This window comes from Rhodamnia argentea, chromosome 9 (assembly GCF_020921035.1).
Source record: "Rhodamnia argentea isolate NSW1041297 chromosome 9, ASM2092103v1, whole genome shotgun sequence".
NCBI lineage: Eukaryota > Viridiplantae > Streptophyta > Magnoliopsida > Myrtales > Myrtaceae > Rhodamnia > Rhodamnia argentea.
In genome coordinates, this window is record NC_063158.1 from 3,543,612 (window position 1) to 3,570,702 (window position 27,091).

The 27,091-nt window shown below is 42.0% G+C and overlaps 4 protein-coding genes, 1 long non-coding RNA gene and 1 other non-coding gene across 8 annotated transcripts; 4 read left to right on the plus strand and 2 right to left on the minus strand.

Annotated features, from left to right (window-relative positions):
- Window positions 1–281: 281 nt before the first annotated feature.
- Window positions 282–22,381, minus strand: LOC115736892 (protein cornichon homolog 4-like). Of its 2 annotated transcripts, XM_030668765.2 has the most exons (5): window positions 22,318–22,381; window positions 2,622–2,751; window positions 1,505–1,686; window positions 768–890; window positions 282–652 (listed from the first exon to the last, which is right to left on the minus strand). In XM_030668765.2, exons 2-5 carry the CDS (start codon window positions 2,691–2,693, stop codon window positions 619–621), a joined length of 411 nt encoding a protein of 136 aa, XP_030524625.1. In that variant the 5' UTR covers window positions 2,694–2,751; window positions 22,318–22,381; the 3' UTR covers window positions 282–618. The 2 variants fall into 2 exon arrangements, with proteins under 2 accessions (XP_030524625.1, XP_030524624.1); XM_030668764.2 differs by lacking the exon at window positions 22,318–22,381 and having other exon boundaries at window positions 2,622–2,930.
- Window positions 3,813–5,365, minus strand: LOC115736891 (uncharacterized protein At4g22758). The gene is made up of 3 exons (XM_030668762.2): window positions 4,900–5,365; window positions 4,575–4,785; window positions 3,813–4,313 (listed from the first exon to the last, which is right to left on the minus strand). The coding sequence occupies exons 1-3, from the start codon at window positions 5,263–5,265 to the stop codon at window positions 4,069–4,071; spliced, it is 822 nt and encodes a 273-aa protein (XP_030524622.1). The 5' UTR covers window positions 5,266–5,365; the 3' UTR covers window positions 3,813–4,068.
- On the plus strand, window positions 8,598–12,764 carry LOC115736890 (methylsterol monooxygenase 1-1-like). 2 transcript variants are annotated; one of them, XM_030668760.2, is made up of 5 exons: window positions 8,598–8,998; window positions 9,549–9,871; window positions 11,928–12,075; window positions 12,161–12,193; window positions 12,534–12,764. In XM_030668760.2, exons 1-5 carry the CDS (start codon window positions 8,669–8,671, stop codon window positions 12,600–12,602), a joined length of 903 nt encoding a protein of 300 aa, XP_030524620.1. In that variant the 5' UTR covers window positions 8,598–8,668; the 3' UTR covers window positions 12,603–12,764. The 2 variants fall into 2 exon arrangements, with proteins under 2 accessions (XP_030524620.1, XP_030524621.1); XM_030668761.2 differs by having other exon boundaries at window positions 12,549–12,764.
- On the plus strand, window positions 13,574–13,646 carry TRNAK-CUU. The gene has a single exon. It is a non-coding gene; the product is annotated as a tRNA-Lys (tRNA).
- Window positions 22,382–22,387: 6 nt separating the features above from the next.
- Window positions 22,388–25,298, plus strand: LOC115736888. The gene has a single exon (XM_030668759.2). The coding sequence runs from the start codon at window positions 22,719–22,721 to the stop codon at window positions 25,071–25,073; it is 2,355 nt and encodes a 784-aa protein (XP_030524619.1). The 5' UTR covers window positions 22,388–22,718; the 3' UTR covers window positions 25,074–25,298.
- Window positions 25,299–26,070: 772 nt separating this feature from the next.
- Window positions 26,071–26,785, plus strand: LOC115737102. Its single transcript, XR_004014976.1, has 2 exons — window positions 26,071–26,202; window positions 26,305–26,785. It is a non-coding gene; the product is annotated as an uncharacterized LOC115737102 (long non-coding RNA).
- The last annotated feature ends 306 nt before the right edge of the window (window positions 26,786–27,091 follow it).

Below are 27,091 nucleotides of genomic sequence, written 5' to 3' on the forward strand. Positions count from 1 at the left end.
ACAAACCGATCCAGTTGTGTATGAACAAAATTCGTCTATCGATCTGTTACGATGCCTCATCTGAATACATCACCACATTTCCACTTGGACACTTATAATGAGCAAACAGCCCATCTTGCTGTGACTTACTTTTGAATTCTGAAACTTCTATGGCCTCATCCTGGGCCAGAGAACTTGTCGCTGATCTTCAAGCACATCTTCAGTTATGCTCGATTCGACCGAACTCATCCATTTTGTTCGATATTGCGCAAACAACACATTGAACTTTGCTACCTCAGGGATGAATGATTCAACTCTTGGCCAAAAAGTTGTGATTTCCAGAACATACATTATCGTTTGAAGTATACACCTGAATCGCGTGTAAAGGGCGGCAAAGATATAAAGTAAGCAGTACAGTCCTACAGCCTAAGAGGAGGAGCAGGAATCACCGCAACTTTCCTGGAAATCGAAGTGCAAATAAATTAACATAACACCCTAAAATCCTACAGAGTCTAAACTCCCCCAAAGTTTCCAGCATCCGCAGATCCCTGTAGTGATGTTAAAGCAGTAACCCCTGAGGACCGCCGACACAAGCCCACTCGAAATCAAATAACTTCAGAAAACAAGTGATTTCCCAGTTCAATCGTGTTCATTCAGCGCACCCATGATCATCCTAAAGGAACAAACAACGAGTACATTAATTCAATACTATATTAAATAAGGCAACTGTAAGTTCCTTTTGGTAAGGATAAAGTAAATTGTTGAAAGGTGGAAGCTGGTGATGATACCAAAATATGGAGAGGAAGAGCAATAAAATCAGATAAGCCAGCTTGAAAAGCCGCTGTTTCTTTTCCCACTTCAGCATGTTGTATATCTCTGTGACATCAACAAGATGCTGCCTTCGCATGTACCTAAGAAAGGAAAGGAATAAGATTAGAAGCTATGGCCTGAGTCATGCTATAGTATCAAGAGATGTCAACACATTTGAGACATTTAAGTGGCAGTAGACACCATCTTTAAGCTTTTTTTTGGAAAAAAAATTGTATATTTATAAGAATGCATAACAAGAGAGTGAAATTTCCAAGCTTGATAATCCTTTTGGCAGCTAAATTGCTCTTCACAACTTCATAGACCCCATACTAATCGGCTTCATGAGAGAACTCTCGTGTTTGACAACCGAAACTCAGTAAAAGGTTCACAAATATCCCTCAAATCACCCCTAATGTTCTGGGTATTGAACAAGGACATTCCAAACAAACAGAAATCCTAGTCATGTGCATAACCAAACATAGAACATCTCTCTCAGATGGAACATCTGCAAGTGTCAAAGGTATCTATATCTTGTTTACGCATGCAAACCTAATCATACCCAAGTGCTTGGAAGCCTTAGCAGAATTAAATAAATTTCTCAAACTGGTTTTGAAAGCAAGAACATGCACAAATTCATTCATCAGCAAAAAGGAGATGCATGCATTCTAACTAATTAGGGAGCCTATGGTGGAGTGGATTGAAGAAGAAAACTTACAATTGCACATTGTGGTATAGATATGGAACACATAATAGGGACATAAACCAATGCCCCGTTACCAGATAGAAGAAGCATAACGCTCCTTGCCCAATAAACTCTGGCATCACCACTCTGTTTATACGCGACGAGGAATCATAAGGATTTATATAATCAAACTCCAGATCTGCCAAGCACATGAGCTGCAGGCAATCCAATAAAAGATATGAATTTTATAACTTGAAAAGACAGCCAAGCACGCACTAAGTAGCTGCATATGCAGCATCCAGATGCCATGAAGAATATATGAGTGAAACTAAACATATGAACAGCAACTTTCTATGCGGAGGAACTGTTTTAGGTCCTTAACACACAATCTTGTATCAGAATGTCGTGCAAGAGGGTAAGCAACCAAAGTGTAAAACTAGTAGTTGAACAATAAAACTAGTCTTGTGGGATTAAGGCCTATTGAATAGCTAAGAGCTGCTATCTTGAGCTAACGAAGCAACGAACTTAAGGTCACCTCCTCCCCCTTTTGCCATTTGAGGGACTACAGAGATGTCATGACCGTAAAAGACAGCACCCAACCTCAGATTCTCAAATTCACACCAATCAGATTTCAGGATACAGTCCTAGCTCAAAAAGATGCACAGAAACCTCGGAACAACGAAAACTGCAAGTGGGTAAAGCTTGTAAATCTATTCCCTCAGTGCAGTACAAACACATAAACAGGATCAATGTTCAATGCAATTCTCTCTGGTAAAAAAGGAAGGAACTTTGCTCGTGTTTCCTCTAGCAGAACTTTCTGATTTCAATCACATTATTGCCTTAAAGCTTCTGCTCCATCTCTCCATTCACTAATACAGCTTCAAGGAGCAAGTCCCAACTTAGTGCCTTATTATATGATTTATATCCTCATCAATTGAACTTTTCAGTCAGTTTGATCCTCCAGGACGAGGTAAAACATATTCCGGATACAGTACAGTTAACTGAAAATTAAATAGCTCCCAAACATTTTCTCCACTCTTCGTTATAGCTGATACAAAGTTCCCAGAAATTTTCGATGAAAAATCGAAACTTTAGTACAGAGAAGGCAAAAACAAAACACAGTACGGAAGGTAGGGTTTTAGGCTTTGACCTGGAAGACGATGATGACGAGCAGAGCTATGATGATGAAGAAAGACCCGAGCCATGCGTAGAGATCCCACATCTCACACGCCGTAATCCTCTCTCTGTCTTGAGCTCGATCACTCCGTCTCTCCCGCTCGCTCTCTCTCTCTTCTCTCTGTGTGTGAGACTCGAGAGCGAAACTGAGAAGGAGGAGAGTGCAAGATAGCAATCTGAATCCACAGACGCTGGTCGATGCGCCGGGGGGGCGTAATGCGCACTCGGCTTGTTCCTCGTCCCGTCCGATGTGGAATGTCAAAGTCAAAGTCAAAATGTCAGCGGAGAGACAAGGAAAGGTGGACTCCAATCCTAGGCTATGTGGGCTTAGGGCCTTTTGTCTGTTTGGAAGTATTATGTAGTTGGTCATGAAAGAGAAGGCAAAGGAGTAGTTTCCTTTTATTCAGTAACCTAAATCACAAGATTAAAGTATGTTCTAACTTCTAAGCATGTATCATCGATGGCATGATAATGGAAATTCTTGATATACGTCCACATAAGAATTGAATGAACATAGACTACGTTTGATGCTTGGGATTATTGGTCAAATACCGTCGACGGATAATATGTGTATAGTCTCGTAATCTTCATAGATCTATCTCATTGATAAAATGTTGGATGCATGATAGATTTCAATGAAAAGTGAAAAACCATAATGGATATGAAATGCTGAACATCCATGCACTTGTTAATTATTATATTAAAATGCACGTGTAAGCTATGTTAGAAAAATTTCACATCAAAAAATTGGTATGGTATGAAGTAGTTATTATATTCTAGTTGGCTTTTAACTCGTTGGCTTAAATTTTTTGAGTGAATATAAGTCCAACAACATGTGTTGACAAGCTCGGGCTCCCTCTTGGCAGTGTATCAGGCTTTTGTGGGGAATGGTAAATTGGTAGGTCCCCAATCTATTTCGGTGTCTTGTAAATATCACAATGAAAGAATTTGGTGACTTGCACGATATCTGAGCGATGGCGGTTGTGGCATAACAACTCAAGAAAAAGAATAGGGATGAAGTTGGGCGTTAATGAAAATTCAAGTTAAGATATCTAGATGCTAGTTAACTCAAAACACATTGACTCTTAAGGGAATGTGAATCTAACTAGATATGTTGATAAACTCTCAACTTATTGGATGATGGTACAAAGAATCGTATGATAAATTTCTAAACAAAAGCATCACTAAATGTCGGAGATGGGAACTGATATATACTTTTCAATTGCCACACTATATACATTTGATTTAAATGGGATTTGAAGATCGTATACATGAGCTGATGCAGGCAAATTGAGAGCTCAAAGGGAAGAAATCCAATGAGGCGATGTGAAGGGTGAAAAGAAGTAATAGATGAACATGTTGCTGTGTTGTGTTCCAAGCAATGTAATCTCCATGGTCTTCATCGGGTCAAGCTCTTCTGATCATTCAAAACAAATGAAGAACCTCCAAAGCTTAGGCGTTCTCCGGATGATTTTTCCGATTCTCCGGGCGACGAAAGTCGGCGCCAAGAACAGAGAAGGCAGGATCGCCGGAGAGCTTGACTTCGCAGGCACGGCTTCCGGAATGAAAGAAGCAGAGGCTTCACTTGTACTGCGACCATTGCTGCTTCTACGCAGATAGAAGCTTCTGCTGCCCACATGTCCAATCAGTTCTGATTTGTCCAGACCTGAACATTAAGGGGGATCATCTCACTGGCTTTTCTCTATTTGCCCAGCAATCTGCTGGTAGAAGCAGCATATCTACTTATGTGATGCAAATGGTTTCAAATTTCGACCGAGGTTAAGGCTCGCGTCTCATCTACTTTACGAGGTTAATGGAATATTTGGTGGGTCCGAAAACCATTCAGCTAAAGTAGATTCTCTCGATGTGAAGACTTGCACAAAGCTAGGAGGATGAGTTTCTCCAATGCATTTCAGTGGCGACGTACCGTGGAGGCTGAAGTGAGAGGGGTGCAGCTCGAAAGAAGCCAGGGCGTCGTGGGGCTGAAGCTTGGGAGCCCGGCCTTCGCGGCCGTAACGGTCCATGACGAGCCTGACGGTGTCCTCCACGCTGGACCCCAGCCTCACCATGGCCCTTATAGGCCCCGGGCTTCCTTCCACCGTCACGTTCACCACCACCTTCGCATCTCCCTCCAGTCCCTACACTCCCACATGACTCCATCCAAACCCAATTCAGTCCTCAGAATCGAAACCTCTCCGACACTTAAGGAAGATAAAGAAAATCGCGTAGATTAGTAAATGAAATTACAAGACCTCGTAATTCGGTGGAGGAGAAGTCATGCCCAACAGAGAAGAAGACGACGACGACGCCGCCGAAGCCGCATAGACATCCATGCCCGTCTCCCGCCTGGACAGACTTCCTCCGTGGTTTGACCTCCTGACGATGCTCCTACCGACACCATCCTCGACCGAGCCAAATCTCCCCAGACTCGGCTCCGAGGACGATCTTTTCAGCAGGCTCTCAGCTGCCGGTTTCCGCTGCTTGTTGACCGACGATCGGCGAGCCGGCGGCGGGTTTCTCCGAGGGGGAGGCGACGGGGACGGCAGGCGGTGAGGATCGGGTTTCCGGGCACCGGACGGGGGGGCCCGCCGCGGGTGTGACCGAGCCTTCTGCGACATGAGATTGAGACGAGATTGCGGCCCCTAATGGAAATGTGTCGAACGATGCGAAGACAGGACGGAGGAAGGAAGGAAGAGAAAGGTAGCTGTCGTGAAGTTTTTGCTTTCGGTAGTTGCCTAATCAACTGCTTTCTGTGTCCAGTTGTCCGCAATTTTCAAATCTTAAGACCGAATAATTGCAATTTCTCTTTCTCAATATGCGCATGACGTGGAGCGTCGTGGTTCAGACACGTACTTCTTTATTTTGTTTAATCAATTATCTAATTTCCATCCTCCTAATCAATATTACTTCACTATGCCGGCCGGAAATGAAAATGATTTATCTCATTTTTCGTTACGCATTTTTGGGCATTTTATCCGGTCGGTGATTCGGTGATACGAGCTCACGGCGGACTTGGACTCGAGCTCCCAAAAACTAATTATGATGTCGATTTGAGGGAATAGGTGCATCTAATATGAGATCCAGGGTGGACTTGGATGAAATTAAGTGACCTAAGTGCATATTGCTTTCGGGTTACTATTTACATTACTTGTTCTTATTATTATTATTATTTTACTTTTTCCACTTTTTTTTATCTTGTATATATACATCACGGCCCAATAACTCTATAAAGAAATTGGGAGGTTCCGACTCTTCTTTTTATACCATCAGAAGATTTTGTGAGGACACAAATATGTATAACGAGAGATGCTTGAGATGGAAAAATACACCAAATGGCTTTTCGAGCGCTTACGGCATCGAATGACATTGGTCACAATTGGGGGCCCACCTACGAGGTTGTAGGCCCAAGCCCAACACATGATTTTGTAGGATGGTCCTCGGCGTCGAGCGAAGGCCTCAAATGCTTTGTCCGGGCCCAACCTCGAGTCTCCCTAGGATCCATCGAGAAAAAAAAAGTTATAATTAAACTCTTCTTCCTGACTCCAATTGTTTCACAAAAAATTTATCGGATTGCGCTTTCTTTAACTAATTTCGATTGTTATTGTCGGTTAAAAGAAATTGGTCAATAAAAAATATTTTCATTATGAATAACAATCAAGACCTTAACATTGTTTTCTAAATGACAAAAATATTTTCTATAGTTAATTTTTTAAAGAGATGTGAAATGGGAAATATTTTGGGCTTTCCACCGAACAAATGAAAAATAGAGATGTGGCGATCTCTAGTTGGTTGTTGATCGCCGACATATGTACCCCCAAAAAAGGTTATAATTAAACTCTTCTTCCTGTCTCCAATCGTTTCACGAAAAATTAATCGGATTGCACTTTCTTTAGCAAATTTCGATTGTTATTGTCCCTTAAAAGAAATTAGTCAATAAAAAATATTTTCATTATGAACACCAATCAAGACCTAAACATTTTTTCTAAATGACAAAAATATTTTCTATAATTAATTTTTTTAAGAGATGTGAAATGGGAAATATTTTGGGCTTTCCACCGAACAAATGAAAAATAGCGATGTGGCGATCTCTGGTTGGTTGTTGATCGCCGAGTGTGGTGTCACGTGTACCAACGTCTAACAGGAAATCTAGCAAATATGATATTACGTTAATGTCCCGACATCGATTATGATATTATATTGACTTTTTTTTTTTTTGTCGGAATATTGAGTTTTTTTTTTTTTTGGTCGGAATATTGAGTTTGTAAACAGAGTTTCGGTACACTAACCGTAATTCCTTAAAGGGTTCATCAGGCCCACTGGGCCCCGCACGGACCCCCGACCGATCGAAGAAGTCGTGTCGTTGTCCGCCTTAAAGAATTCAATGCCGTGCACCATCACGCCTCCGTTCTTCGTTGGGCGAAGGAAATCTATGCAATTTTTTTTTTTGAAAAAGCTGAAAGTTTCCCTGACCTAATAAATTCTGATTTTTGTTTTATTTTTTTAATAGTTATTAATAATTTAATACACCAACATTGTTGATCTTAATTGCTGAAGATTCCCTCAAATTGAAGACAGCATCTCAAGTGCTGTAACTTTTTGTCGGAGATGTCACGAGGCTTAGATCTCGAGGGTTCGCGACGCACCTCGTCCGATTCTCAGCCTGAACTCCGCAAGACAACCGTCAAAACAGTCGAGGGATTCGAAAAAATAGGAAATGAAATTTACGGGCGAAGTGTGTCGATAATTTGGTCTTACATAATGTGAAAGACAATAAACTTCGGATAAGATTCGGGATCTAATGCAATCGGCCCCGATAAAGTCAGCACCTAATATGAAAACAAAGAAATGAAGTTGGCAAGGAAGAGAAATCAAAACTTGATTTCTCGACTTTTGAACAACGGTACTTGGAACTCGAATCTTCCTCGGGCATACAGAGAGAAGCGACGGACAGGATCCAAACCTTGAAATGACGATCGACATAAAACCGATGCAAGCTGCAATTCGGAGAGGAAGAGGAGGAGAATAGAATTGTTATTCCTGTTGTTTAACACTAAGAGTAATAAACTACCCAGTTACTTTTTAGAAAACATACCGCACTTTAGATCGCCTTTTGGAAATCATGCAAAGTTAGGCGTCCGAAATAAATAGATTTTCTCTGCGATGTGCGTTATTTCTAAGTGCTCCAGTTATTTTTATCGAATTTAAATTTGTATAGATCGATCGTCTTTGCGAGCTGTGTAAACTCGCACTTTATCAATCATCGGCCAGTGCAACATCTCAATTCTTAATTCCTAAAATTTATGTTCCAATCTAGAAAAGCGGGTGGAAGGACCATTACTTCATGTCATGTCATATGGATCGAATTAGAAGAAAGCTATGTAGTGTAAAAGTAATATTGAAAAATCATGCTATTTTTTTTGGTAAAAAGAATTATGCTAAATTCATTTACATTTTATTGAAAGTTGAATCAAATCTTAAACTTCGAAAGAAAATTCAAATCTCAAACAATGGTTATTAGAAAACACATAAAAAAGGGAAAATATAATAAAAATCAAAGGAGGACCTACATCCGTAGTGCAGTGTGACTAGACGTGGCCGATTCCGATTCTTAAAAAAGATGGAACCGCCGGTTTCGGGCCCTTTTCGGTTCTGATTCGGAACCACCGATTTCTAGGCCTAATGGTTCTTTTCCCTCGGGGTTCCTCCCTTTTAAAAAAAAAAAAAAAAACAAATCCAAACGGTGAATCCAATCAACGGGCCGCCTCCGGTCAATGGGTCGGTTCCATTTTGGCCATGTGAGTGACCCTCCCATTCAAAACGATTGATGTCCGTCGTACGCTGCATGACTTGCTTTTCAGTTTTTTATTTTCAGCTTTTTGGATCCAGGTGTCAATTTCAACTGTATAAGGGAAGTGCCCAATATTTTCTCTCACCCGCCAGCTCATCCCACCTTCATTTCTGTCGACCGCCTCCTCCCATCTCTCGTTCTCTCGCTCTCCCCCGCATCCTCCCGGCGAACCAATGCTGCCTTACCGGACGATCGCCGACGCCGAGGCGGCGCTCGGCCGGAGCCTCACCTCCGCCGAGGCCCTCTGGTTCGACTACTCCGCTGCCAAGTCGGATTACTTCCTCTACTGCCACAACATCCTCTTCCTCTGCCTCATCTTCTCCCTCGTCCCCCTCCCCACCGTGCTCCTGCAGCTCGCCCGCCCCTCCGGCTTCGACCGCTTCAAGATCCAGCCCAAGGTCCGCCTCTCCTCCTCCGAGGTTTTCAAGTGCTACAAGGACGTCATGAAGATGTTCTTCCTCGTCGTCAGCCCGTTGCAGCTCGCCTCGTACCCGACCGTCAAGGTGAGCATGCCTCCTCTGGAGGCTTTTTCTATGAATTAGATTGGTGTGGATTGAGCGTCATCTACATGACATTGTAGAAACCTGGATTTCGATCATTACTCTCAGAAGAAATCGTCGCATTTTGGCCGCACAGGCTATTGTCGTTTGTCCTGATTTTCGACTTTGCAACTTTATTTTTATGCTATTGATTAGTTTGACAAGCAAAATTTACGCCGCCTGCCTCTATGCTGATACGTGTGGATAGATAGTTAACCTCCGAGATGTTTTTGCTCCCGTTCCTCCTTGCAGTTGCCTTTGGCTAGGCATTTCCATGATATGTTGCCCACGTCTGATTTTATTGGATTTTCAAGATTTCTGGCCATTTTCGTTTTGCTCTGATTTTCTATGTTGTAACCAGTACCGGCAGATAATCCTAGGTCCGAGTTTGTTTAATCACAGATCGAAGCCTCTTCCTTACCTCAATCTCTACGCTGACGTACTCAGAGATTGAGATGTTCTTGTTGTCTATACGTTACAAAGTCTATTTTTTCTCTCTTTTGTGTATGTATAGATGGTTGGGATCAGGACAGGATTGCCATTGCCATCATTCTGGGAGATTCTGGCGCAGCTCTTGATCTATTTCATGATTGAGGATTACACCAACTACTGGTTGCACAGATGGTTGCACTGCAAATGGGGGTATGAGAAGATCCACAGGGTTCACCATGAGTACACTGCTCCAATTGGTTTTGCGGCGCCATACGCGCACTGGGCTGAGATTCTAATCCTGGGAATCCCTTCTTTTCTTGGGCCTGCTTTTGTTCCTGGGCACATGATCACATTGTGGTTGTGGATTGCTTTACGACAGATTGAGGCCATCGACACTCACAGCGGGTAAACATCCTTTACTAGGCCATTTCACTATAATCATTGCGCTTTCGGGGGTTGTCCTTTTTATCTTTTGCTGGTCAGTTCTCTTTATTACATGAATTAAGATCTGGACAAGTGGGACGGAATGATGGCACCTTAGAAGTCCTTGAGTCACTTTCTTCATTTTGAAAGAATTCTCTATAAAGTGATTTGATCTGAGGAATATTCCCATGTAGGCGGCCTTTAATTGTTGGAAAATTGTATCAACATGTCTCTTTTGGTAGGCCTTGCAATTCATGTTGCAGTACTCTAACCCTGTTCTTATCAGTAGTAACTTTGGTCCGATACCACAAGAAAGTGTTTTCCATTAAATGGGGACAAAAGTAAAAAATTCTCAACTCATAGCAGTTTTCTAGTTATTCGTGTTCGTGGTGGTGTCAATCTCGAGTTTCTCTAAATAAATTTATTTAGGCTCTAATCATGGTCTTTCTGTTGTGTCAACAATTGCCACCATGAAATTCTACTTGGAATGCTAAGTTCCTCTTGCCTCCTAAGAGCTTTTTTTTTTTTTTTTTTAAATTAGTCGATTTAGTTTTTCTGCTCTTCTTTAGATGTAACCTACTAAATTATGTAATAATTTGGTTTCTTTGCTTTCAATGAGTTTGGAATATTTTTAATATCGCATTGATCATGCTTTTTTAGTACAGCTCCTCTGTGACATTGGATAGTTTATTGGAAAAGCTTTAGGGTAGTTGTCTAGAACTATAAGTTGCATGTAAAGACGAAGAAACAGTAACTTCGAGAAAAGAAATGGATGTAGTCTATGGATGTACTTTAGGTAGAATTCCACCCTAAAGAAAAGCTGGCAACAAAGAACATGATCATCTGTCCATTTGCCAGAGTTTGGTCCATTCGAAAACTATATCTGATGATGTTGAAATCTGGTGTACTTTGATGAGTATGGCAAAAGAGATTGAGCACATTCAAATTCAGGATTAGCATCAGTTTACACATTCTCTGACAGCATACCTTATGGCCATTCTTCAATGACTTATATTCTTATACATCTCGAGCAATATAAGCTATATGCACGAGACAATTTTCCAAATCAGAGCTAGTTTCTGCTCAATGCCTTCCTCGTGAAATGTTCTGAAAATGAGTCCATATTTCGTAAAAGTTGTTGCCTCGTAGATTTTTTTTTATCCTTAAAGAAAAAGAAGTAATACGAAGGTAGATCAGCTTTCCTTGAAATCTGGCATGGTCTTATATGCTGAACTTGAATGGTGCATGAGAACAACTGATTTGCTTATCTTTTCTCTTTTAGCCATAAGAGGTTTTGCTATCTGATTGCTGCTTTTTTCTCGCCTAATCATGCACGGGGTTCCAAGTGGTTACTCATCTGCATGTTGCCATTTGATTGAGATACTGTCTCAGCAAATGGTAGTTTTTGGTAAATGCTTTCACTTGTCTGATTATTGACCTTTGGTGGGCCATCTGTGATGTTGTTTGAATAGAGCTTTAGAGAAATTATGTAGTCAATGAAGATCTTCCCGACATTTGCTATATTTTGATCTCTCAACTATGAATGTCATGTATGAGTTCTTTTCTTTTCTTTTGCTTATACCTTTGCCTTCCGTGCTATTTTTAATGGATGTGGAACTTCATGTGCAGATTAGATTGTTCTAGTATTGTAAACAGCGTACAAAGTTTATGGCAGTAGGTATTAAGATAATTGCTACTCTCTCTCTCTCTCATACATGTGCGCACATGCATGCGAGCTGTGTGCCCTGATTTTTATACTTTTTATTTATCCCGCAGAATAATCCTCATGAAGCCGCGTCTCTCACAGATTAACACTTTATGAAGCAACGAATTATCTATACCTTTATCTCATTACAGGAGACTGTCAAATAGGGATTCCCATCTTTAATTTAACACTGCATGAGCTTTCGCTGATCATTGGAGACATTTGAGTGCAATGCAGTAAACAAATTTCATTTTAAAGTTTTGTGTCCCCAAGTTCTTCAAGGGAGGACATGATAGGCTTAGTGCTTAATCTGACTAATGTGCTTTTGCACAGTTATGACTTGCCCTGGAGTCCTGCGAAGTACATTCCATTTTATGGTGGCGCAGACCATCATGATTACCATCACTATGTGGGCGGTTTAAGTCACAGCAACTTTGCTTCAGTGTTTACCTATTGTGACTTCATCTATGGAACTGATAAGGTTAAGCATTCTTAGTTGGGTAATACCTGTTGTGTTGTCTGTCAAACAATTAATTTGCTGATTTGAATTCGGAAATGTTCACCAGGGCTATCGGTATCAGAAGAAACTCCTCGAGAAGGTAAACACTTTGTTGCTTCTTCTTCAATAGCTTGATCATCGTCAATAATGTCATCCTCGTGAAGTACACATAAGTACATTAGGACATTAGGGGTAAATAGCACCTTGGATTTTGGCAATTAGCAAGTGACTCAATACTTTGAAGCCCTCAGATTGTTAGCTACCAAGATTGTATCATATGACACTCAAGATCGAGTTATTATTAGTTCTATGTAAATTTCTTTTCCATCCTTTTGTCATCTCTTATCTTCTACTGGAATTGCTTTATTCAACCTAGCAAATGGGTCTTTAGTTTTTCCTGTGTCACATTTTCCGTACTTATCTTTTCTTGTCTGGATCGGATGAAGGCGGATCAGATTAAGGAGGAATGGAGAAGTGGCGATTCTACTCGAGATCTTAAAGATGACTAGCTTAGAGGAATGATGGTATTCATTCTTGGTGGTGGCCCCTTATTGCGTTGACTGCTTATCATTTTCCCATGACCATTGCAGTTGAGTCAGCATCTCATGCGAATCCGGCTAAGTAGAACCAACCATGGGTTGGGGTGGTGATTAGCTTGGTCAGTGTCTTAAAATGTGTTATTTTCAGGCAGCTTGAGAGGGGATGCCAAACTATTTAGGGACTGAAGAAGACTTAAGTTTCTGTCTTAACATAACCGGTTACAATTAAGGGCATTGCCGTTAGTTCAGCCTCTTTGGTCCCTCGCGCCCGTGAGTTCTGCTTCTCGCGATAATACGAGTCTATACCCCTCCGTATTTTTTTGTCTTCTTCGATGTACAGCTTCTAAATGAGAAAGTAATCTTGTGCGTCGATGAGCTGGATTGTAAAGCTTTGAGGACTAAGGTGAGATGGAGTCTGCCTTTCTGTTTATGCAAAAAGACGAAACAAATGTACAATTGAAATCATCGAAAAGAGAGAGATCCCAGTCTCGAATCCCCTGGCAATAATGTATGATGCCAATGAACGACTTGAACGGTCTACCTGTTTATTGTGCTAGTCCATCTAAGTTTGACGCAAGGAGGGCCTTTGCCTGATCAGAATGGAAACCAGCAAACGTGTGAGTGGATGCTTTTATATTGGGTAAAGAAAAGTCGGAATTTTTGTAAAGAAGAAGAAGAAAGGCCCTGCGCTTTCTAAAATAAACATGTAAAATGCAGGAATCCAAAGCGAAGCTGAAGAGTTAAAAGGCCGAACAGGTGGTCTCGCTTTGTCATTTCGTTCTCGAAAGGGAGAGGTCGGCCTGTTCCTAAGTTTTTGGCTTCGGCGACTACGAAGAATCATGTCCAGATCTTCAATTCAATGCTGTCGTCGTTTACCTTTGCTTCTTATTTCAGACATGAGCTAACGTCCAAATTTTGTGATAGACAACGATCGTGTAGTAGCCCGTCTAGCTCAGTCGGTAGAGCGCAAGGCTCTTAACCTTGTGGTCGTGGGTTCGAGCCCCACGGTGGGCGTCTCTCAAACTCATCCTTTTTTCTTGGGCTGCCCTTTTCAATTGGGCCCAACAAAGTCCATTCAGCATTTTCACATCTTGACCCTTCCAAACATCAATCCCCCTTCTCTTAATTATCCCTAAGTGACATTTCGTTAATGGGTTTTATGTTTGTAGTCTCTCTTTTTTCATTTCGACAGGAATTTCTTACTTTGCTAATTCACTAGAGCTCAAACAGGGTTCAGGGACTGATCTGTTAGATCATGGACCGGGCCTGGTGCTTAGCACAAAACTAGAAAACTAAGTGTTGCCGAGAAAATGCTTTTGACTTTCTCGTTCTATTGACTCGACAGTAAAGCCATATACCCATCCCGCCACCCACTTGACCTCATTCGATCAATTAGGTAAGCGCATCGTACTAATTAGATGCAATCATGATTTTGACAGCGCCCTCTCGTGCTTGAAAAAGCTTCGTCGCTAGATTCACCGATCAAGCGTTTTATTGACTCGACCAGCAAAGTCGGACAACCATCCCGCTTCTTTTTTTCCCAATTGATGACTCGAATCGGCTCATGACTCGAAATCAATCTACAAAGAATCAATGAATGGCATCCAATTAACAAGTCCTAGAGTAAAAAAAAAAAACCAATTTTCGTGTATGTTGTACATGACCGATATCATCACATAACCCAAAAAAACAGCATCCACACTCTATTTCACGAGGAAAAGTCTAGACACAATGTTGATGCTGACGGGAGCTAAACTTCAGGTTTTCCCGATCGATTAGTTAATCGAGTGATTTCTAAGTGAAAAATGCATGTAATTAAATATTAAAAAAAAAGAAAAAAGAAAAAGAGAAGGAAGGCCCCTAATATTCTTCACCAAACGTGGGGTCAGCAATTATGGGACTTTCGATCTAATTATGACCAGCTGTTTTTTTCTTGGCTAAGAGTTTTTCTTTTTAATCCACCGACGGCTAATTTCTTCTTTTCCTTTTTTTCCCCACTTTTTCTAAAGACATTATTCCTTGGGCGTATTTTCACTTTCAGGTGTTTCTTTCTCTCTTTTTTTTTTTTTTTTGTGGGTCGAAGAGATGTTTCTTTAACAGTTTGCAAAATAAGCAAAAGGCCGGGGATTATCCGATCGCCGCCGTACACTCGGCGGTCACTGGCCGGAATCTCCTGGCCCAAGTCCCTAATGGGCCCGGCCACCCAACAATTTTTTTTTTTTTTTTGTGTGATCTGCAAAAGGACGTTGTGACAAGTAGCCCAAGACAAATAGACGTTACTTGTGCTATGGAATTGGAGGGAGATTTATATAATTTGTAGAGTTTTGTCAAGATGTTTGGTGAAAATTTTCTTATTACTACTAATTCTGATAGCATGATTTGTCTTTTAAACGATGTTGCTACTTTGAAGATAGCATGAATCCAAAAAACTCATCGTCTCATGCCACCCACTATTCAACCTGATTGAAATACAATGATTATAAATTCGTACACAAATCTCATTCCTTTACTTCATTTGGAAAGTTATTTTCCTTAGATGACTCATAGGAGGCGGCAAGGGCCTTTACTCGTCGCCCCACGTGGATACTATGATCAGACCTAGTGAGACCATCTATCTACACATATATGATCGGGAGATAGCGAGGATGTACAACTTCGGAGTGTTCCGATGATCGGTATCTTCTGTTAAAGACGGGGTTGCACCGACGATCGAGTACGGACGAAGCAAACCTCGACGCTCCTAAAAACAATAGAGCGCCTTATGAGGCGATACAAATGCGAACTTTGGATATGCTTAGCATACACCGGTTGAATATTTCGAAACCGAGTAGGTCAAAAGAAGCTCTTTATGGCTTACCAAGATTATTGGGTTTGGTATTGGATGCTAATTACTTTAAATTCACAGAATTACTATGTGCCCTAGGCTAGGTTTTATCCATTATTCTTCAAATGAATCAAATCCACCACCCCTTTCCCCTTAAAAAAAAAAAAACAATAATTCTCAATCTTCAGTTGCTTTTGTTTGCTGCAAGAATAATAAGACAAATGACACTTGATAGGTGAATAAAAAGTCTATCCGAACTCAAGTCTCGTAGCCCTAGGCAGTTCGAAATTCTTATTCCATACATGACATATGTGGAAAACAAAAGGGGTTGCACAGATTATGTACCAGAGATAGATCACCTCCTAATAAATGCAAGTAATGAGTTGAGAGAGAGAGAGAGAGAGAGAGAGAGTTGATTTTTGGGGGGGTGCTGTGGTGTATTAACTAGGGCAAATTAAAAGGGCCATTGCTTGAGGACAAAGACAAGGTTAAGAGCATCTCTTTTAAAGGGATAACTAAGCAACAGCTAACAGCTAACTAATGTACTTTTGTCCTCTCAACCGTGTAGCTTCCCATTGGTTTCGGCAGCCTCAAGCAATTCAATCCCACCATTTTCCCCAAATATATATATATGTACTTATATTTGATGCCACACAATATTTATTATGCTTTAAAAAAAAACGTTTCTTCAACTATTTTCGACTCCACGGAAAATGGGCATTGTGGTTATATAATAGCAATCCTCTAGGTTGCTTAAATTTCATGATATTTTGGATCACTCTATTAATCTCGGATCCGTTACGATAGTCCATTCATCCTATATATTTCGGATAATTATTGGAAATACATAGATCTATTCTTTTGGGGTTGACCCTAAAAGAATGCGCAAACGTGAGAATACGAACCCGTCTTAAGTGAGGAAAACAAACACGGTTATAATTTGGACAACTCCTTAAAATTAGTTCCTTTCATGACCCATTCTCCCGACCTTTCTTGTTTAGACTTTTCCCGTGTTATAATGTCTTAGGAATTTCATCAGCACACTCTTTTATCCCGAACTTTGGTATATACGTACATGTTTTTTTTTTTTTTCCCATCAAAGAGTTTTAAGGTTTGTTAAGACATGTAGTGGATATGCGATATATGAAATGAATTGAACTCCTCCTCTCTTGCTTTCCCTTTTCCTTTTCTTTCTCGCATCATCCTTCGAAACCTTCGGAAAGGCTTGATTGCTCTTGTTCTCAATGTATGCAAACAACGAAGATTCTGGGAAATCGATTCGTCCTTGAATACTTCACGGGTTAGGCTTGAGAAATATTCCACCACGGAATCCTTGATGTCATTTAAACCGACCTTGTTCATAGTAGTACTACACAACCCCAAACACAAACCCCCCAAAAAAAAAAATTATTATTAAGAAGAAGGTGGAGCGTACATTTTAGTACAATAATCTCATGGTATATATTGCAGATAATTAAGTTACGATAGCTGAATCTATATAGCGTGTTATGGAGCCAACGATACTAACTGTGCAAAATGAAATTCCCGCTTAGATCTAGTGACAACAATGCTTGCTCTACGAAGGCCTTGATATGATTTCCCTTGTCAAAACCCTAGCTACGTATGGGTATGATCGGGTTCAAAGGAGGGTTTGAGGATCTGGGACTTTATCGACCTTAACGCTATCGTTTCTCATGCCTATGCGTGCGGTGTTGTGGAGTTGGAGATGGTGGCTTATGGTGTCTGCAGCTTCGACGGGTCTGAGATGAACACGGGTTAATCAATCCAGTATGAATTCACGATCGTTTGGAAACTCTAATCTATTTCCGTGGCTTGATTCGCAGCGATAAAATGACGCGAGAGACAAATTTGACATTTTATTGTTCTTTCAAAGAGAGAAAGAGAGCAGTTGGTTGTTTACATAGCTTTGGTTATGGAGAAGATTTTCTCTCTCCTTTGCGTAATTTTGTATCATACATTACTAGTGTGAAAGAGTAATAGTTAATCTTAAATGAAAGTCCAATTAGACATTGATAGAAAAAAAATGTCTACTGTATGCATTCATGTTATGAACTCATTTACTATCAGAAAACTGAAGAGTCTACTGTAGAATCTACGGTGTTAAGTACATCCGATAAACCTATCAAATTCTAAGAAGAACGACAAGACAAAGGAAAGTATATAAGGTAACAAGATAGTTTACTTTGTTTTACCCCTTTCTGGCTACGTGTCCAAATATGAGAGGGAAAACAAAAACGATTATCTTTTGTAGTTGGGTCATAATCAGAGACATATAAAAACAAAACTATCAGAAACCCTAAATCTCCTTTGTGTACTCAATTTTTTCACAACTCACAATCTCTAAAAGGAAGAGGGGCACACATTGCAAAACCCTAAAGAACAAGGTAGTTTTGTTGACCTTACCGCCCTATATTTCTATTTCCTTTTGAGTCTTTTCTGGTTTTACTGCATGGAAAATGTGATTCTCGATCTACCCAAGGGAAGAGAGGTGTGGCTTCTGAGTGCGGGGGAACACATGGCATGATGATACTGAATTTAGGGGACATTGCTTGAAACTGAGTTTATATCATCAGCAAAGATCGAATATCTTCCCCCTTTTTCTCGACTTTATTTGTTGCCAAGATTACGATGTTTTCCTTATGGCCCTGCCCCCACCAAAAGAAGAGCAATTCCTTCAATAAGCCAAAGCCTTTCTCCCTTCCTAATTCGATCAAGTTTCACATTCACATACATCGCTTTCCAATCACTGTAGTTTTGGTTTTACATCTGCACTTTGTGGGGGTCCGGTTCATGCTCCCTAATCGACAGGAAGACACATGGATCCCCCTCCGCGCTTAGCGACCGAGGGCCTTCGTTGTGATTATGCGCCGAACCCCGACACACTTAAACTTGAGGATAGCAAATGATACAATAAACCACATATTTTAATGTTAATCATTTTCAAGAAACATGCATGCTTTCATACCCTAGGTCAAACACGACCGACGTTGTTCCCACAGGTTAAGAGGTTTAAAACAGTTTACCATTTACAAAAGCAAGATCTACTTAAACCTAGGGCACCCAAATATTAAATAAAAACCAGTCGTTCATTGGACATGTAATACTATAGTTTTCTAGAGGTATGCTTCAACATCCAATGGATTAGCTTCTCGATTCAGTTTAATTATGCAATGTGATGTGCGATTGATGGGGGGCAACGGAGGAAGAATTATTATAATGAGATAGGACGACATGGAAAGTATTAAAAGATCCGGCCACGGTGTGCGTATCGATATTTTAGCGTGGAGCGTCATTATGTGTTCCACTTAGTTAGAATATAGAAAAAAAAGGTGAATTAGTTGGAACCCCAATTAGTCAAGCAAACCACCCAAATCGTTCCTATTGACCCACACAAAGATGGGAAATTATATAAGATTGGAAAATTGTTAAAAAAATCTTAAACCTATTGCATTTTTGTCAATTTAGTCATAAACATTTTGCATGTATTTAGTCATAAATTTTTTATATTTGTATCAATTTAGTCCATCCGGCTAACTTTAGAAGGCTGATGCCGACGTGAACTCGGTTGGCGTTGATGGGGCAAATTTGAATAATATTATAATATTTTTAAAATTTTTAATTTTATTTTTGTTCATTTTCTTCCTCCATCCGATTTCGAGATCGGCAACCAACTAGAGGCGAGGGCCAGCGAGGTTAAAGAAAGAAAACAAAAGAAAATAAAATAAAATATTTGAAAAAAATATTATTGAAAATTGTTCCCGTTAGCGCCGACCGAGCAAAGTTTGCTGGATAAATTAAACCGACATAAATGCAAAAGGCTTAGGCCTGAATTGGTACAAAAAAAAGGTATGAGACTGAATTGGCACAAATGCAAGAGGCTTATGATTAAATTTCTAAAATTAAAAAATTCAGGACTGAATTGATAAAAATGCAATAGGTTTAGGACTTTTATGACAATTTCCCCTCACATATACATGGTCGTGATTTTAAGTGTGGCGAAGATTTTTTTATTTATTAATAATTAGTATTGTTTTTGTTTTCTAGGGTCTGTTGGTTCGGTTGAAAAGAGAAAGAACAACAACGGACAAAGGACTTTTCAAGCAAGTGGTTTAATATGGGATTAGGAGAAAAAGAAATCTAGAAAACCTTAGTGTGTGTTGTGGGCACAAAAGTAATCGAAAAGGACAAGAGCAAAGCTTTTTTCCTTTGATCTGTGGGATGTTTTAGCTTCTAAGATCTAACCCCCAAGCGATTTTCTATGCTGTTTTCTGCCGGAACAAAGAGCAACGAAGGATGAGAAAGCTTACATGCAATAATCAAGATCCAATAATCTCGATAGCTGCATGTGAACGCGACAGATCTGATAACATCGCACAAGCACCATTTGTGTCGCAGCTTGTTACATAATATCCGTTCCCTTTTCTTTTTTTTTTTCCTTTTTCCCATTTATATGGGGATTTTCTTTCGCGCGTGCCTTGTCGTCGCTTATTTCTCGGTTAACCCGTAAGCCGAGCGCTGGTTGCCAAAAGGAAAGATTGGTCGATAATTTTTCCTTTCTTGTATGTCCAATCGATGCATCGAGAGTCAAATTTGGATTAGTTAGCCTTCTCGTTGATGCTCGACGGAGCCAAAACGAGAAAAGGCCGTCTAAAATTCTGCGGGTGCTTTTGTATTATCCCTACGTAACGGGGGGCTTTGTGAAGTGAGTGAGGGGCAGTTTGATATTAGCTGGCAAACGGTGAAAGCCTCGCGTATACGACGGGTCGCTTCCAATTTCCCACTTTGAACATTTTTCTTTCCCTCCTAATTGAATTTTCACGTATGCATGGTTTACACCCTTTATTCCCTTTGTTTTTTCCCCCCATTTCCTTCTATAACCCAATTTTCGAAAAAGGAAGAAAAGAAGAAAAATAAAAAGACACATCGATTCGGCAGACTCACAGGGTCCGGAATATACCATAGAGAAGTGCTTATTTGGAGTGATAGGATATCTAAATATTAAAAATCGCCATTTTATCTAACAGTTTAAACTTTTAAAATAATTTGTAGGGATCTCATAAAATCTCACATGGAGTCTTGTGATACCCGTCGAGCCCTTGCGAAGCTACTTGACTTAGCCAGCTCAATCTTTTTTTTTTTTCCATGTTTCAACAAGCTTTTCCACCGTCTTGAGCATTAGTCGATGTTGGGATGGAGATTTTCGCCTCAATTTGTAGCGTGGGTCTAGTTCGTTGCAATCCGATATCAAATAAGGCTAACCCTCTTCGTCTAAAAAGATTTCTTTCTTTCGGATTTAGCTTATTGTTCATCTTTTTTAGCTGGTTAAACGAATTAAACTTAGGCCTAGCTTAGTTACTTAATCATCGTAGGGTTTTCATTTCCGCACTTCCATCTCTTCCCAAGATAGTTAGGGAAAATTTCAAATAAAGAGCCCAAAATGTTCTCGTTTTCTTAAATAAGGACATGAAGTAAACATTATTATAAATAAGAGCTTGACTCACCAATTGATTAGAGGCATTTTTGCCATTTTATTTTTTAATTTTTTTCTTTATCATTTCATTTTTTATTTTTTAAAATTTAAAAAAAAAAACTAAAAATTAAAAAGAAAAGAGAAACATAAGCGGGAGGGTTGCCCTCCTGTCGGTGGGTCGCCGGCGCCTCGGCGATGGCCAGCGAGGCCTTGCTAGAGTCAAGAGAGGGACCCCGTTGGCCTTAACTTTTATTTTTTTTATTTCGATTTAATTTAACTAAAAAATAGGTTAAAATTTTTGGACTAAAAATGTCCTTGATCGGCCGGCGAGGTAAGGCCCCTTATTCGAAACAATCACGACCTTATATTTTTATTTGAGAAAATGAAGGCACTCTAAATTCCTACTTAAAATTTTTCTGGATAGCTTCGGCCTCTCGTTGTCGGGAATTCGAAAGAAGGCAGATTCTCTTTGGTCTCGTGCGCGCGCGCTCGTGTAAATTTAACGAAAGGAAAACACGTCTTTTATTATTAAGGAGGTCGGATCAAATCCTAAAACACGCTCTAACCTTGTTTAATTATTTGAGTTTTTTTTTTTTTAAATGATAAAATCAGGTCATGTGTAAGGAGGCAGGCCTGGAACACATATATGGCATAATGGGCCAACAACTCTGTTCTAGGGAATTTTGTTGGCTGTGTTTTTGGTCAACACTGCGCTGCTCCAGAGAAACATTTTTATATTAATTAATTAATTAATTAATTTCAAATTTTTGATTTCCGAGGTTGCCCTTTGGTTTTGTCTCCACCATCCCCCACGCCCCCGTATATGAATACCCACATGGACAACAAGTCACATTAGGAAATCCCGAAAATAAAAAAATAAAAAAAATTCAAAAAAAGAAAAGGACTCGTCCAATTAAATCGATTGCAATTTTTTTTGGGGGAGGGGGAAAAAGGTGGAAAATATATGAAAATTGGGGGATTTTTAGGGAAAAACGGACAGGAACAAAAGTCTCCCTCGAAACAAAGACAACCCCTCGAAAAGAAATGTTTAATTTAATGTTTTTAATAAAAGTAATTTAATAATAATTGGTACGAAGAAAAGCGAGGGGGGGAGGGAGAGAGAGAGAAAACATGAAAGGAGTGTCAAAACAGAAATTCTCCCACTGATTGCGCGTGACTATCACTTTCCAAATAAGAGCAAGTGACGACCCCGTCCCACGTTCCCCGAGTCTCGTACGTGGGGACTCCTGTTGATGCAATCCCCATCAACGTCCAATGATCCCCTCCCCCACTCCCACTCTCCCCGCGCGTCCCCGCGCGTGCTCGTCCCTCCCCCTCCTTTCCCTGCTGCCCTCCCAACACACACACACCTCACTCTCTCTCTCTCTCTCTTTCTCTCTCTCTCCTTCCTTCCTTCCTTCCTTCTTCTTCTTCCACTCCCTCTCTTCCCTTCTCTCTGCGAGACTGCTTCTTCTTTCTTTGTTTCTTCTTCCCGTCAAGAAGCAGCTCAATTGACCCATCCCATCAACTGACCACCCACCACCCAAAGCCCCGCTAGATCGCCGGAGCCGGCCATGGACGCCCGCCGGAGACCGAGCTCCCGGCGACCGTACCCGCTCTAGCAACAACAACAACAGAAAAAAAATGCCAGCTCCGACACCCCTTTAAACCTCCCCCGACCCTCAAAGGCCCGAAATTTATTTTCTTACCCTCCTCCAAGAAGAAGGAAGAGAGGCAAGGACCGGGACGAGGACGACCCCCGTTTGGTTAAATGGCGGCCACCACAAACACCTCGCAGCCGCCGCCGGCGGCCCAGGTGGACTCGGTCTCGGTGTCGGCCTCGGCCGACGAGCTGACGGCCAAGGCCGTGAACAAGCGCTACGAGGGGCTCGTCATGGTACGGACCAAGGCCATCAAGGGGAAGGGCGCGTGGTACTGGGCGCACCTCGAGCCCATGCTCGTCCACAACGCCGACACCGGCCTCGCCAAGGCCGTGAAGCTCCGGTGCTCCCTCTGCGAGGCCGTCTTCTCCGCCTCCAACCCGTCGCGGACCGCCTCCGAGCACCTCAAGCGCGGCACCTGCCCCAACTTCGCCTCCGTCCCCAAGCCCATTTCCTCCATCTCCCCCTCCGGCACCCCCGTGGTCACCCCGCCGCAGCCGTCGTCCTCGGCGGCAGCTCCCGGCGGTGGCCACCGAAAGCGGAGCAGCTCCTCCGGCCGCTCGGTGCACTCCTACGATGCGTCCCCGCTCGCGATAGTGGATCCGACCCGGTTCTGCCCCGAGTTCAGCCCCTCGATGACTGTGGTCCCTCACCATCAGCATCATCAGCAGCAGCACCACCATCAGCAACAGCATTTGGTCTTGTCGGGTGGGAAGGAGGATTTCGGGGCCTTGGCCATGTTGGAGGACAGCGTCAAGAAGCTCAAGAGCCCGAAAACCTCGCCGAGCCCGACCCTAAGCAAGACCCAGATTGACACCGCCCTCGATCTCTTGGTGGATTGGGTGTACGAGTCTTGCGGGTCCGTCTCGTTCTCGAGCTTCGAGCACCCCAAGTTCCGAGCTTTCCTCAACCAGGTGGGCTTGCCTGCGGTCTCGAGGAGGGATTTCACGGGTTCGAGGCTGGATGTCAAGTACGAGGAAGCTAAGGTCGAGTCGGAAGTGAGGATTAAGGACGCTATGTTCTTTCAGTTGGCGTCGGAAGGGTGGAAGTACCGGGATTATGGAGGGTTTAGCGAAGAGAATTTAGTGAATTTGACTGTTAATCTGCCTAATGGGACAAGTTTGTATAGGAGGGCACTGTTTGTTAGTGGCTCAGTGCCTTCTAAGTATGCAGAGGAGGTCTTATGGGAGACGGTGACTGGGATTTGCGGTAATGCAGTTCACCAGTGCGTCGGTATTGTCGCCGACAGGTTCAAGGCCAAGGCGTTACAGAATCTGGAGAATCAGAATCCGTGGATGGTCAATGTTTGCTGTCAGATTCAGGGATTGAGCAGCTTGATCAAGGACTTCAGCAGGGAGCTTCCTTTGTTCAAGAACGTCACCCAGAATTGCTTGAAGCTCGCTAAATTCATCAACAACAACGGCCAAATCAGGAAAAGCTTCCATAAGTATCAGATGCAGGAGTATGGCCACGCTGGGTTATTGAGAATTCCTTCGCACGGTTACGAAAATCTGACCTTTGGCATTGGGCCTGTTTACATAATGCTGGAAGACATATTGAATTCGTCTCGGGCATTGCAGTTAGTTTCGTTAGATGAGTCGTATAAGATGATATCCATGGAGGATCCTGTTGCGGGAGAAGTTGCTGAGATGATTCGGGAAATGGGGTTTTGGAATGAAGTGGAGGCAATGCACTCCTTGATCAAGCTAGTGAAGAGCATGGCAAGAGAGATTGAAACCGAGAGGCCATTGATTGGGCAATGCCTCCCGCTCTGGAATGATCTCCGTTCCAAAGTGAAAGGTTGGTGCTCGAAGTACCACATCGCAGAGGGACTAATCGAGAAAATAATCGATAGACGGTTCGATAAGAACTATCACCCGGCTTGGGCTGCAGCATTCGTTCTCGACCCCCTGTATTTGATCAGGGATACTAGTGGGAAGTACCTCCCTCCATTCAAATGCTTGACCCCCGAGCAAGAGAAGGATGTGGACAAGCTCATAACTCGGCTTGTGTCGAGGGAAGAGGCGCACATTGCCTTAATGGAGCTCATGAAGTGGAGGACGATGGGTCTCGATCCGGTATATGCGAAAGCGGTGCAGATGAAGGAGCGTGATCCTCTCACTGGAAAGATGAGGATTGTCAACCCTCAAAGCAGCCGGTTGGTGTGGGAAACTCACCTCACCGAGTTCAAGTCGCTCGGGAAAGTCGCGGTTAGGCTAATTTTCCTCCACGCGACTTCCTGCGGGTTCAAATGCAATTCGTCCTTCTTGAGATGGGTGTCCTCCCATGGGCACTCGAGGGAAGGAATCGAGAGGGCTCAAAAGCTGATTTTCATCGCCGCTCATTCCAAACTCGAGAGGAGGGATTTCTCGAGCGACGAAGATAAGGACGCGGAGCTATTTGCATTGGCAAATGGTGAGGATGATGTGCTAAATGAGGTTCTTGTTGATGCACCATCTGTGTAACATTTTTTTTTTCCTTCTTTCCTTCCCTTTTCTTTTTAGTTACACCTCCTTAGGATCTTGAAATTGTAGGATTTATTGAATTCTTTCCACTACCTCTTTTTCCTTCTGTGTAATTGTTCACCTAGAGAAGTTCTGGCAGTTGAGTGGGAGGAGAAAATGACATTGAATAGGGTATTGAGTTGAGCCTCTGTATTTCTCATATTGCATCAACGAAAAAATTATGGAAAGTGGTTGCTTAGTTTTCTCCCCAACTTCTTGATTTTGGAGTTTCTATGTGCTTGCACTTGCGGGACAAAAAATTTCTCTGCTCTGTAAAAACAGAGAATGCTGCTCTGAGGGTTTGATCGACATGGGGATTGTTCTTGTGAATTTGTGGTTCCTTGAGTAATTCGGTCCTTCAACTCTCCTTTGGAGTGAAAATATTGTTTTCCCTGTTTGGATTCATCTGAATTTGAGGGTAAGTATCCAGTGAATTGTGATTGTGATACACTATGATCTCAAGGCTACATTTACCCAGTTCACCAGAATGGATGGTTTGTGTAGAAAAATCACTTCATTCTCCAACCTTGGGGGGAACATCATACTTTGCACCCTTCCCATGGCGATCCCTCCGACATTGAACCGATTCATGCGAATTCGCAAACTGGGAGGAGAGCTCACCGATTTCCCTCTGTGATTCAACTGGCTCATTCAATATCACGTGGACCACTTTCATAGGACAGATTGAAGGGGCTTTATCCCCATTTAGGCATCTTGCCGTGCCTGCGAAAGTTTGTCCCGCCCTGGTTTGGAAATCCATTCCAGAGTCAATGGAGATCTTATACTGGACTCAGGATTCCAGCGCACGAATCACGACCATTGTCTTTGCTTTGCTCAATGTTGCCTTGTGAGCCTGTGGCATCTTCTGTTATTTTCCTCCAGTCTGAGGCAAACAAACATAAGGGAAGGTTTCCTACATCAGAGCCCCCCCCTCTCTCTCTCTCTCTCTCTCTCTCTCTCGATCAATCTCTCGAGAAGCAGCGAATTCTATTACTCACCGATCCGAAAAACGGTTGTTAAGGATTTGAAAGCATATGCCCGAAGCCTCATCATTGTGCCTTAGAAGTGTTTACGAAAAGCCCTGTTCCTGGTTAGCACTTTTTAAGCTGTCATGAAAGATTCTGATGAATTTAAGCTTGAAGGTCCATGAATGCTGATGAAACCTAACTCCCTCTTTTTACTGGTGACAAAGCCGTTCGACAAAGATACCGTGGTCGACGCGGCTGAAGAGACCCGCCATGAGAGGAGGTTGTTGAGCCGGGAGTCGTCGAACGCAATGATTAGAAGAGGATCCAAGGATCTGGGTGATTCATAACTTGGGCAAGAAACCAAGTTTGTTTGGTCAACTGCACTTAGAAGGACCCCCCCAAGAAACAGAGCAGCAGAGCTCTTTTTCGAGCTGGAAAATCACTTGCACCAACTGTTTTTCCCCCCCTCTCGTCGTCATCATCCATATCGCCTGGTTTTTGTGTCTTCGAGAGAGCAAAGGGACCCGCCATGAGAGAAGTGCCGGTCTTTGTCCGAGCTCCTCTGGTTTTGATGGGGGAAGAGAGAGAGAGAACTCGTATGGTGCAACACTTCGGCGTCGTATCCGTGGCATGGGGAAATAGAAATGGAATTCTTTTATCCCTTACAACTACTTTGTAATTAGCTAAAAAAAAATTGTTTAATCAGCTGGCTGATCTTCAAACTAATTTTAGTATTAACTTTTCCTTTCCATATACGAATTTATAGAATAGTTTGCTAGTTATATTAATAAATAGATAGAGTACATTTTTCTTCTTAATCTGATTATAATTTATCCCTTGGACATGAGTAAAGTCTTTAAACTGCTTCATCTGAACTTTGGAAAGTAAAATTCCGAGGTATTTACACGAATGAAGGGTATTTTCTCTCAACTTAAGAGAGTGATGGTGTGGAATGTAGACTCCACATCATCTTTGGATGGCTACCGTCGGGTAAGGTTGTATAGTAGCGCC

Excerpts from the sequence above, each read along its gene's own strand:
- LOC115736888 (XM_030668759.2), top strand. The coding sequence starts at position 22,719 with ATGGCGGCCACCACAAACACCTCGCAGCCGCCGCCGGCGGCCCAGGTG.
- LOC115736892 (XM_030668765.2), bottom strand. The coding sequence starts at position 2,693 with ATGTGGGATCTCTACGCATGGCTCGGGTCTTTCTTCATCATCATAGCT. Across the intron at positions 891-1,504 it reads CTATACCACAATGTGCAATT|GTACATGCGAAGGCAGCATC; the intron begins GTAAGTTTTCTT and ends TTCCTTTCTTAG. Across the intron at positions 653-767 it reads CTCTTCCTCTCCATATTTTG|GATGATCATGGGTGCGCTGA; the intron begins GTATCATCACCA and ends TTGTTCCTTTAG.
- LOC115736891 (XM_030668762.2), bottom strand. The coding sequence starts at position 5,265 with ATGTCGCAGAAGGCTCGGTCACACCCGCGGCGGGCCCCCCCGTCCGGT. Across the intron at positions 4,786-4,899 it reads CTCCTCCACCGAATTACGAG|GGACTGGAGGGAGATGCGAA; the intron begins GTCTTGTAATTT and ends GTGGGAGTGTAG. Across the intron at positions 4,314-4,574 it reads CTCTCACTTCAGCCTCCACG|GTCTGGACAAATCAGAACTG; the intron begins GTACGTCGCCAC and ends CTTAATGTTCAG.
- LOC115736890 (XM_030668760.2), top strand. The coding sequence starts at position 8,669 with ATGCTGCCTTACCGGACGATCGCCGACGCCGAGGCGGCGCTCGGCCGG. Across the intron at positions 9,872-11,927 it reads GCCATCGACACTCACAGCGG|TTATGACTTGCCCTGGAGTC; the intron begins GTAAACATCCTT and ends GCTTTTGCACAG. Across the intron at positions 12,194-12,533 it reads AGAAGAAACTCCTCGAGAAG|ATGAAGGCGGATCAGATTAA; the intron begins GTAAACACTTTG and ends TGTCTGGATCGG.